General features: G+C 46.7%; 1 protein-coding gene across 1 annotated transcript in view; it reads left to right on the plus strand.

The window, feature by feature from the left end:
- Nucleotides 1–4,590: 4,590 nt before the first annotated feature.
- The window catches only part of shank3a (SH3 and multiple ankyrin repeat domains 3a), a 125,053-nt gene continuing 117,035 nt past the window's right edge, over nucleotides 4,591–12,608 (plus strand). Inside the window, exon 1 of the mRNA XM_061821659.1 lies at nucleotides 4,591–4,746. Coding sequence (XP_061677643.1) covers nucleotides 4,594–4,746 — 153 coding nt within the window. The 5' untranslated portion in view covers nucleotides 4,591–4,593. The remainder of the gene's footprint in view (nucleotides 4,747–12,608) is intronic.

A 12,608-nucleotide genomic window follows, 5' to 3' on the forward strand; every position in this document is an offset into this window, starting at 1 on the left:
TTGGCGCAGCCTGATCCTGGATGAAAGCACAGACGATACAGTGCCCAAAAAGCTAATTCTGTTTTTTAAATATAGGATGTAACATAACATTAACCCTAAAATTGTTTTGGAGTATCATTCAGCTTTCAACATGCATTTCGAAAGATATTCTGCTTGCAATAATTCAGTTTTACACCAAGAGAAACAGACGGAAGTATCATTGTGGCTTAAAAAAAAAATGAAGCAATTTTATAGTTAATAGTTGGCTTGGTATGTATTTGTATTGTAATGTATTTTTGTTTGTTTGTTGACATTTTCAGTGTAAATTTGCAAAAACACAAAATTGTTCTTAAAAATGTTCTGATGGGAACGTAATCGGAACCTTTTAATGAGCCGTGTCACTTCAATGGATGACACTGATTGACCGCAATGTGTACGTCTGATGTTGCTCACGGTGGTCAAAGGGGGCGCTCACGGCCTTCATGTGTTTGGGAACATTGATTGTAACTTCAATTACGAATGTTTATCAGAACATCACGCTTTTTTCCCCCACGTGCAAATCAAAAATGAAAGGAAAAGTAGTTTTTCCCCAATGGAAAAGATCTTTCAAACTATGCGATTGAAATGCGTGAATTTCCTCGAAGGACGGGTCCAGTGACGTGCCATTTTTTTCATTTTTTTTTTTTTGCATCCAGCACCGCACAATGTGCGTGTTTTTTTTTTTACCAAGTCAAGTCAAGAATGAACGGGCTTGTGTGGCAAACGGGCAAATCCAAAGCTGACCTTAAATGTCGCCGGCGCCGCAGCCGTGACCGCGTGAGCTTCCCGGGAGAAGAGCCGTTGGGCCGCGTTGTGCGTGGACTCGGGAGTAAACGGACCAGAAAGATGCGACGCTGCAGGGGCGCGCTGGACCGTCTTCCTCTCGAAATCCCTCCCCGTCTGTCGCGCAGATGTGAAACGTCCAAATGTGAAGATAGCTCGCGACTGGGACGCGTTCTTCCATCTGCGTTTCTTTCGCTCCGGATGACGAAGGAGTGCCGGCTGGAAATAATTAGACGGTCGTGACAATTACTTTGGACGGAAAGGCCCAATGGCAGAGTTTCTGCTGTTAAATGTCACACGTCGGTTTGGCCTTCCCGCTTTCCGCGTATGACCGATACACACGTTGATAATCGTTTTGAATTTGAACTCCCACAGTCGGCACAGGTCCGATTATTCTCTTAAAGATTAGCCCGAGCGAGCCAGTGTGTAAAGCGATGTACAGTACACAAAAACTAGCGACACCATTTTCACACCTGTCAGATGGGAATCAGCCGAGAATGCAATTATCACGTATCTCCAAGAGATTATCTGGCATGATAATCCTGTGGTGTGCGGGGAATATAGTAGGTTGCATACATTTTGATCATCGGTCCACATTTGAGCACCCCCAAGATGCAATCAAAACGTTACTGTCACGAGCAAGGCCGGATCACGACTAAGAGGGGGCGTGGCCTGGCCATCCCTGGTACTCGTCACAGGTGTTGCGCATTCGGAAGTCCAATTGAGCGTGTCTTTAAGTTTGGAGTTTTGTCACTGGTCTTGCCAGTTCGTGGCCTTGCGTCAGTGTGTTGCGTTCTCAGCCAGTTGGATTCTCCACCACTCAGAGTAAGTGTAGCGTTGAGCTATCCTCGTCGTCACAGCGATTCCGTGCCCTTTGGTTAATCTCGTCCTGTCGTGCTCATTAGTTTGCCCCATAGTCATCGGACCTTGCCTTACTCCGTCTTTTGGATCCTGCCTAGCCTAGCGTATCTGTGCCTCTACCTTGTTTGTGACTGCTTTTTAAAATCGACCTGTTTCCGAAATAAAACCACGCCTAACATCATGCCCTCGTCTTGGAGTCCTGCATTCGGGTCCGCCCCCGCACCGTTGGTCCGTCATAGTTACCAAATACCACATTGTTCGAATCGATATCACATAGTATTTTGATATCATTTAATGTTGTGTCCTTAAATCTGCAAACCAACGCCCCACAATAATGTTCAACCACTAATTTCATCTGCCCCCTCCCCCTCCTCCAAAAAAAATAGATATATCTTAAATTTATGACGCTACAGTTGGTTAATTGAAATAGGGATTCAAATGCGATATGGTCATATTCCCTCTCAGCCATCTTACACGCATCAAAGTCTTCAACACAAGCTGCCGTTAATGTTCCACAAAATCCAACATCGCTGCTTACATCGTTTCCTTAAATTCATTTCCAAAGGTCGAAGAACCACAAGCGGTGCAGTAAAAAAACAACTACGAGCTGACTGAGCAGTGCAATTGCTGAAAATTAATCTGCACACAAATGCAACTTTGTGCCTGATGATCAACAAAAGGATTTCCCCATGGATCAAATCTATTTGTATATAAGACCCCCCCCCCTCCCCCCTCCCCAAATCCACACTTTCAATCTTGAGGCGACGCAATTCCGCTCGGCCCCCCGCACTGACAGACGAGGTTGACTTTTACGACACTTCTCAGACAGTTTCCGTGTCCAAGAGAGATAATAAATGTTATCCTCTAGCCGTTTTTAACACTTGAAATTGGCTCATAATGGCTAAAAATAGACAAATAATATTGATTTGGGCATACGAGGTCTCCGGATTCGGATCACGTTATTGCGCGCTGTCCGAAGATTAAGCTCGTACACGGTGGGGAGTATTAGAGGAAAAAGTTGAATATAAAAAGATTTTCTGGCGCTTTTTGTGGAGCCAAATCTGCCTAATAAATCTTTGGTGATGTCGAACAGTTTTATTTTTATTGCCCAATAATCTAAAGTATAACAATCAGCTCGAGGCCGCCGCGGAAGCAGCGTGCGGGCGTTCACCGTCCGAGCGTTTAGCCTACTTTGCCGCCATTGAGTTAATTCGCCGTGGGCCAAAGTTCAAAATGAGGTCATAATTAATGGGATTTTTTTTGTTTGTTTTTTTTTTTTTTTTGTAAACACCCCCACCCCCAACCCACCCCCGCCCTCCTTATCCTTCCTGCTGTCCTGATTAGCCAGCAGGACAACTGCGTGGAATATTTGTACGTGACAAATGTACATTCTGACTGTTTATACGCTGCGCTTGCATTAGCGTGCTATGAAAGTGGGAGTGGGGGGGGGGGGGCTCAGTGAGCATGCTGTGGAGAGCCCTTTAGTAACGCACTATTTGGCAACGTGGTCATGACACCGCCTCTGCACGGCCTTACTCTGCACCGCGCTAATATAATTTGCGTCGCTCGCAATAATTAATGGAATTACAATGTAAACAAACAAGTCCTCGTGGTTGCACAAAAGGCAAAATTATGACAGAACATCCTCATATTTCGCTCACCCTGCTCCTCCTACAACGCGCTCGAACGTTGTCAGCGGCTCGTCGTGTCGCGGAACGGGAAATTCCCGCGTTGCTTGCGAATGTAGCGCAGGGAATTCCGGTCATCGTACAGTTTGTTTCATGGGGAATGTCAAAACGCAGCGATACATAAAGCACAAAATTGACATATGAGCACGGGATCCCTGCATTACACAGGCACTGTTGTTAGCCTACGGCGGGGGTGTCGAACTCAAAATCACAGAGGGCCAAAATTTTAAAATCAACCTTTTAATATGGAACCAAACAAGTGTGTTATACTCTACTATTAATTTTCAATTGCCTTGCGGGACCAAATATAATGACATTGTGGGCCAAATTTGGCCCGCGGGCCAGATTTTGACACCGGTAATACGTGGCTCAAATTTCTATCAGACAATATTATTGACTATTAATGTAAATGGACAACGACAAGAAACTCAAAATTGATATTAAATATTTACTAATCCACTTCAATAGTCCTATTATTCCACATTGTTTCTGTATGTAACGCTGCAGTAGATTCTCTATAAAAGTTCATTTTTTTTTTCGGACTCTTTAAGCGGAACTGGACAACGGATCCGCTCACGGCACACTAATAGGCCTGTTCAGTTACCCCCACCCCCCCTCACCCGTCCATCCATTTTCTGAGCCGCTTATCCTCACAAGGTTCGTGGGAATGCCGAATGGGGGACAGCCGTACTCACAGTCACACCTGTGGGCGATTTAGCGTGTCCAATCAATGGATGTTTTTAAGGATGTGGGAGGAAGAAACCGGAGTGCACACCCAGAGAAAACCCACACAGACAAGGGGAGAACGTGTGAACTCCACACCGGCGGGGGCCGGGATTTGAACCCTGGACCTCAGAACTGTGAGGCCAACGCTCTAACCGGTTGCGACGGGCGAGTCTGTTGGGGAAGTGGGGCCGACTGTCACGCAAAAAGAATTTATTGAAGCAGGTGGCACTGAATCTCGCGCCAAGCCCTCCTCCATGTTTGCTTGCCTCTCTCGCTTATCGCGTCAGCATTCCTCCCCCCCCCTTCCCCCGCCCGCCCCCCTTTCGCCCGTGCAGCGCATGCGCCCGTGCCCGGTCGAGCGTGCGCGCTCGCGTGCGGGTGAGACCGCGCGAACGTCCACGCGCGACTCTTACGAGGCCGGCGAGGTCGCGAGGGGTGGGGCGCAAGGGGGCGTCAACGGGTCCCCCGGCAGGAGTAGGAGGACGCCGGCGGCCACGCGGACGACGTCCGGGCCCGGATGACCTACGGTGGGGGTCGCGTGCGTGGGGGGGGTGGTGGGTTCCCGAGCGCGTCCGTGTGCGAAATGGGTTCCGCGCTGGGCCGAAGACGAGCCGGCGGCAAAGGGGAAAAGGGAACCGAAGAAGCCGCCAAGGCCAAAGTCAATAGTAAGGTAGGCCAGCCGTCTCGCTTCTTCATCTCTGCACTGCGTGTTTCCTCTTTGCTCACTTTTCAGACACTTTCTGTCAGTGGATGTTTGCAGAAAGTCTCCAAGCGTCCCCGCTACCTGTCAAGTTGCGCGCCCCCCCCACCCCCGCGATCCATCTTGGCTTTCCTTCGGTCGTCATGCTCTGCTGCAGTCTTGTCTGAAAGCCTCCCAGAATGCTAACGCAACCTCTGCCGGTTCACTTCACTCAACCGCGGCCGTGGATGGTTGTTGAGTGCGAGCGCGGACGGTCGCTGCTTGGTTGGCTGCGTGGTTTTTTTTTTTTTTTTTTTTTTGCACGCGGGCACGTTGGCATAGGAGGGTCATCCGAACGTTGTCACAACTGTTGGCTTGTGTGTGTTAAATTCCTCTCGTTCATGTCATGTTTGTGTTAGAGACGGAGCGGAATTGCTCACTTCGCTCTGTTCACTTCATCGTTTAAATCTCGCCGTATGAAAAACTACAACCACCGGGACCAAGATCGGAACACAATTTAGCCGTATAAATATTTGCATGTGAATTCTCACACACTGCGCCCAAACTTTTCATTCATTCGTTAAAAATCAATTTTCCGCGATGGAATGATCCAGATGTAATGAATCCATTCCGGTTTATTTTTCAAAATAGCGCTGTATTTTATAAAAACTCCATACAGCATAATAATCCAGAATGTAATTGTGTTTATGTAAAGAGTGCAATCGCTAGGGAGAGTCACTGATGGTGAAGTGGTACACACCCCTGACTCGGGCGCAGGCAGCGTGGGAATCGATTCCCGATTCGATTCGGTGATGGTGTGTAAATATCCCCCCGCCGCGATTGAATGGCAGGGGGCACACAGTTCAGGGCATCGTCTGCCCTTCACCCGACTAGGGCTCCAGAGCTCCTGCGACCTTTAGCGGGGATAAGCGGCTTGGAAAATGAATGGATTAAAATATGGGAGACACCAGATCAAGTGCAAGTATTGGGTGTCGAACTGATATGATAGCTTTTGTTCTTTTATGTATATATATATATATATATATTTGTATATAAATATATTTTTTTACGTGTGTGAATTTTTTTTCTTCCCAATGCATATATAATACCTGTACGTATGTGCAGAATTCCGCTCTTACCAATCCCCACGAATCGCAGGGTTCACGCCACAAACCGTTGCTGAGTCGACTTTTTAGATCATATATATGTGTGTATATATATATATATATCTTGACATGACACTTTTAGGATGCTTCCTGTATTTTCTCAACATAGTTGAATTTCGAGTGGGGGCCAATGCCTTATTCGGTAGCGCGCCCGTAAAGTTGGAAAAACGAACCGGCCCCTGGCACGAGTTTCACAGACGGGCTGTAAATTCGGCGGACGTGTCTGTCAGGGACAGGGCGCGTGGGAAAAAGTCTCAAGGACTCGCGTCCCAAGTTGAACATGAAGTCGATATGGTGGCAAAATCATTGAGACCTTTTTTTAGGTGAACCCCCCCCCCCCCCAAACGAGCCCCCATCGGAAGGAGGTGCCGTCGACGAAAAACGGATACATTTTGCCAACGCCATCAAGCGTGGTGTCACAGTTCCATCATTTGGAGGTCTCGCCGTGGAAAAAAATGGCCGCGAGGGTCCTTTAATCACTTCCTGCAGTTTTACTCGTCACTACTGTGCTAGCTTGACATTCGGTCCACTGCTTTGCTAATTTTCTTTCTTTTGTGATGGTTTTTGGTTCTTTTCTTTCACTTCTTCACTGGTTGCTTTTTAGGGCCTAGAACAGAACAGTGTAACGTCAGTTCACGTCAACGGGGATAATTCATTTCATTTATCAATAAAATGAGTAAAAGGGCTCAGTCGGTGAACAAAGTCAACTTGGAAGTCAACGGTACCACTGTAATTTTGTTTACTACGACAGCTATCGACTTAAATCACAATTTCAGTTGACCCGGAGGTGACTACTTTCTCCCAGTACCAGCTGGTAGCAAAATATGCGCACCTTGCTCTGTCACGACCCATCGGTACGGAGGGAGGACCCAAATGTAGGACTCCGGAGACGCAAAGGTAGTTCGGGAAAAGTGTTTATTCGTTCCGAAGTCGGGGATCAGGCAGACTGTCAGGTGGAGCAGCGGTAGTCAAGGACGTCGGGCGTAGAGAGCAGGTCCGCGGGCAGGCAGGGGTCGGTACACGGGAGAACGATCAGAGAACGCAGCAGTATCAAAGACGTCAAGCTTACGGGGTCGGTCGGAGGACAGGCGGAGGTCGGTACACCGGGGTTCACGATCCAGAATACGGGGGTGCAGGAACGGGGCATGAGTTGCAACGATCTGGCCAAGACCAGTCGTCCCCTGGGTCCTATAAATACCGGGGTGAATCAGCGTGGATGAGGCGCAGGTGTGCGCCTCCTAATCAGCGCCGGTGCGCCGGCAGGAACATGACACGCTCATCCGATTGATCCAAGGTCACGGCACGGTGCAAGTAACAAAACCCAGGCTGTAAAAAGCGCAAGTCGTCTGCCGTTTTACTGCAATATTTCTGGGATTTTGCTGCCTTGCCAGGAGTGGCACTTGAACCCCGCCACCCCAAGGTTGTTTTTAGAACGTTCCATTCAAGAACCCAAAGTGGTTTCTTGCTGTCTCGTGTCGTTTGCAGTATTCGCCCACTAGGCTTACCTCCGAAACTTCTCATGGAAGCGCAAGAGCTCGAGTCCCATTTAAGCATACGTCTGCCTTCACTCGGTGGGAGTTGTGCGTGAAAGTAAAAGGAGGAAATTGATTATTTGTCTACTACACGCTGGAATCAGGCTATAAGGAAAATAAGACCTCCGGTGCTTAATGATACACCACAGGCACGTCCACAAAGTAAATCCTTTTCTTTTTTGTTTTCAACCGTGATGTACTGTCGCTAAAAATAACTCTGGCGCCGACCACAACCAAACAAAAATGTCTTCCGATCCATTTGAAACCAAACTAGTGATTGTGTTACGACTGCTTACCTTCACACTGGATCTTGGTTTATATTTAATTTACTTCTCCCGCACACTTTAAGCACATTCATGCTCAAGCGCATCATATCACATCACTTTGACGAAACTATAAATTATGATTATGGTATGAGGTAACAACTACATGCTTGTGTATAAGAATTCAGTAAGTTATTTTAAGGTCTTGAGATTCCATCCCTAATCACACCCGCAACTTTATATCTGCGGGCATGACTGGTGGACCACACCCATAACTTTATATCTGCGGGCATGACTGGTGGACAACACCCGTAACTTTATATCTGCAGGGATGACTGGTGGACCACACCTATAGCTTTATATCTGCGGGCATGACTGGTGGACCACACCCAGAACTTTATACCTGCGTGCATGACTGGTGGACCACACCCATAACTTTATATCTGCGGGAATGACTGGTGGACCACACCCAGAACTTTATACCTGCGTGCATGACTGGTGGACCACACCCATAACTTTATATCTGCGGGAATGACTGGTGGACCACACCCAGAACTTTATACCTGCGTGCATGACTGGTGGACCACACCCATAACTTTATATCTGCGGGCATGACTGGTGGACAACACCCAGAACTTTATACCTGCGGGCATGACTGGTGAACCACACCCATAACTTTATATCTGCGGGCATGACTGGTGGACAACACCGGTAACTTTATATCTGCAGGGATGACTGGTGGACCACACCCAGAACGTTATACCTGCGTGCATGACTGGTGGACCACACCCATAACTTTATATCTGCGGGCATGACTGGTGGACAACACCCAGAACTTTATACCTGCGGGCATGACTGGTGAACCACACCCATAACTTTATATCTGCGGGCATGACTGGTGGACAACACCCAGAACTTTATACCTGCGGGCATGACTGGTGAACCACACCCATAACTTTATATCTGCGGGCATGACTGGTGGACAACACCCAGAACTTTATACCTGCGGGCATGACTGGTGAACCACACCCATAACTTTATATCTGCGGGCATGACTGGTGGACCACACCCAGAACTTTATATCTGCGGGCATGACTGACCACAACCGTACATTTTTCAAATGTGAGTAACTGAACACCAAAATGCTTTTTTTAAAAGTAGCACCAACACATATTCGCAGTACCTAAAGTACTTCCAGGCATTTATCCTCTCTGGTTGTTGGCAACGATGACTATTCTTGGCTCGCTAGTCGGGCACCTCTTGATTATGCCACATCCTTTAGCCGAACTATTAATCTGAAAAAGTCAAATACAAATCATGAAGTATCACGTTGGCGCGCCTTTCGCAAACTGTAAACGTCGGTACTGCCGTCTATCGAGCGCCCCGGTACCGCGTAGTCACCCGTGCTCTCCCCGATCCACTGATCCGTGGCCCGTCCGTCAGCGAGGCGGGATCGGACTCGACGCCCAACGCGGTCTCACGTTATCCGCGTCGCAAAGCTCCCGTGCGGGTCGGCCCACTTGCGTGGGACTTGATCATTCTGGGTCAGGAAATATGAATTGGAAGGACGGCTGCGGGACGGGACGCCACGGGCGCTCACAAGGGACAATGGACTTCTAATAATCGTCGGGGATGAGTAAATAGACGGCACACGTCGCTCCTCTTTCGGACGGCGCTTTTTTTTGTCTTGGCTGCGTGGAGCCGGCGGCCCCCTTTGTAGCCCGGGTCCAAATATACTCGATCGTAGATTTTTCAGCCGTTGTCTTGCATCTGCTGCATTGCACCCAATCTTCTTCTCCTCCTCCTTCTTCTTCTTCTTCTTCTTTGCTGGTGCAGCAAAAAAAATGGACTGTGTGCAACCCATCAAACCATCGCTCTATTAATCACACCAGCTCGCATTGGCAGTTGAAAAAAAAAAAAAACTGCCGTTAACATCAATTGCTTCATTTATTTGGCCGTTTGGGTTGCAACCAATGATGATTTTAATATTTAACATTTTAATTGATGTGGCCTGCGATTGGCCGGCAACCAGTTCAGGGTGGGCCCTGCCTCCTCCCCGTCGACAGTTGGGATAGGCTCCGGCGCTTCCGTGACCCTTATGAGGATAAGCGGTGAAGAAAATGGATGATGGATATTTTGAAATGTTGTGATCAAGTGTGTAACCACGCTTGTGACTTCATTTTACCCATTGAAATGAATTGAAATACCACGAATCTTAAAAGTTGTATCAATGGTCAAAAATGGTTATTAAAAATATTTAATGTATCGAATATTGGTAAAATGGTAGCGCGATGAAATAGATAATAAATGGGAAATGTCATATTATGATTTGAAGTGAATAAAATATCTTTTGAGAATCTCAGAAAAAAAAAAATTATGAAAGACATGCCTATTTATTTATATATTTTAATCCCAAAAATGTCAAGCTGTAACGTTATGACACAAAAATGTTGCTTTTTTTTTTTCTCCGAATTTTCTTTGTAATGAGCTAATTCTTTTTCAGTCAGTCATTACAGTATGTACATCCAGTTTCTTTGCCGCTTATCCTCACAAGGGTCGCGGGGCTTGCCGGAGCCTATCCCGGCCGTCGACGGGTACACCCTGAACCGGTCGCCGGCCAATCGCAGGGCACACGGAGACAAACAGCCGCACTCACAATCACACCTAGGGGCAATTTTAGAGTGCCCAATTAAGATTGCACGTTTTTTGGGATGCGGGAGGAAACCGGAGCGCCCACCTGGAGGAAACATGCAAACTCCACACAGGCGGGGCCGGGATTGAACCCGGGACCTCAGAACTGCGAGGCCAACGCTTCACCAGCTGAGCCACCGTGCCGCCCATAATGTTTTTAACCAAGAAAAATAGTAGTATATTGTATAAAATGAGAATCACAAATTCTTGTACGTACTGTAGTACTGTATGGCGTGCTGGATATTTGCTTTTAAGGGGTGTGGGCTCGTGGTTGACGTCAAAACAAGGAGTTGCTCAGTTTGCGTGTGAGCAGTCAAGCGTGAGTCGCGGTCCACATCAGCAGCTCCTCGAGAGTTTTCCAATTTTTTTTATTTGCGCGTTTGGCCCGTTCGGCAAACGGCGACTGCGGCTTCTCCTTTGCCCGCGTGCCGAGGGTGTCACAGTGTGAAAATGTGGAAGTTGCCGATTCATTGTGTGCCAGTGCGCGCGTGAAAGCACCTGACCAGTCCTGATTCAGCGGTCTCCTTTTTTTCTTGATTGTGATGACAACATGCATTCCCTCTCGTCCCCGCTGGCTGCGTTCAAACAATCGACACTTTTGTTGGCGGATTTAATGATGGGAGAAAATTTGTTATGATTCTTATTGTTATTATTTTGTTGGTTGTTTTTAGTCACGTGTACAGTCTGTAAACTGATTTGTCTAAACTTTCTCAAATAGAAAAAAAAGTGGGTATTTTTTTTTTTATTGGAATCACATAAATATAAAATAATGAGAAAGATAATTTTATATTATTATTCAAACGCGTTCAAACAATCAACACTTTTGTTGGCGGATTTAAAGATGGGAGAAAATTTGTTATGATTCTTATTGTTATTATTTTGTTGGTTGTTTTTAGTCACGCGTACAGTCGTCTGTAAACTGATTTATCTAAACTTTCTCAAATAGGAAAAAAAAGTGGGTATTTTTTTCATTGTAATCACATAAATATAAAATAATGAGAGAGAATTTTATATCATTTTCTTCAATGTCAAAAATTTCAATACATTTCCTTCCTGCATTTCCTTTGAACTGCATGACTTGGGTCAAAGGTTACAGGTGACCGTCGTCAAGCTTCTCACGGTACTCTGCTGGAATCCAGAATCTGAATCAGTTTTTTGTTTTTTGGTCTGGCCCATTCCCTCCTGACAGAACTGGTGGAACTGACTCGGGTTTGTCAGCTGCCTTGCTCGCCCATTTTTCTCGTTTTCCAAACCTCCATCCGTTCATCCATCTAGCCATTCATTCATCCATTCATCCATCCATCTTTTTAACCTTTTCGGATCCGCCCACAAATTTTCTGTGGGATTCCGATCAGGGCTTTGTGGTGGGCAGTCCAAAACATTGACTTTGTCGTCCTCAAGCCACTTTGGACGATTTTGTCAGCTTTCTCAGGGTCGTTGTACATTTGGAAGACCCATTTTAGCTTCCTAGCTGATGTCTTGAGATGTTGCCTTAATATCTCCATGTAATGTTCTTTCTTTATGAGTTTGTCTATGTTATGACGTGGTCCAATTCCTGCTGGAGCAAAACAGCCCCAGAACACGATGCTGCCACCACCGTGCTTCACAGTTGGGACGGTGTTCTTAGGTCTCCAAGCTTCTCCATATTTCCTCCAGATGTAATGTTTGTCCAATATGGCCAAACAGGTCCACTACAGTTTCACCAGACAACGGGACTTGTCTCCAGAAGTTAAGATCCTTTGTCTTTGTGCCTTTTGGCAAACTCTAATCTGGCTTTAGTCTGATTTGACATCAGACAGTGAGACAAACAAAATGAAAAAAAAACAACAACATCCTGCTGAACTGTATGTAAACTTCCGGCTTCAACTGCACGTAGTATGATTATCAATAAATATGTAATCTAAGTTACATTTGCTCGGCTTAATAATTTTATTAAACAAGTCATTTTTTTCCAAAACATTTTTGGAAAACGGGGGCACGGTGGAACAGCTGGAAAGCGTTGGCCTCACAGTTTTGAGGACCCGGGTTCAATCCCAGCCCTCCCTGTCTGGAGTTTGCATGTTCTCCCCCGTGCCGCCGGTTTCCTCCCACATCCCAAAAACATCCGCCATTAATTGGACGCTCTAAATTGCCCCAAGGCGTGATTGTGAGTGCGGCTGTTTGTCTCCGTGTGCCCTGCGATTGGCTGGCGACCGGTCGCA

The sequence above is a fragment of the Syngnathoides biaculeatus genome, chromosome 6 (genome assembly GCF_019802595.1).
Source record: "Syngnathoides biaculeatus isolate LvHL_M chromosome 6, ASM1980259v1, whole genome shotgun sequence".
NCBI classification, from domain to species: Eukaryota; Metazoa; Chordata; class Actinopteri; order Syngnathiformes; family Syngnathidae; genus Syngnathoides; species Syngnathoides biaculeatus.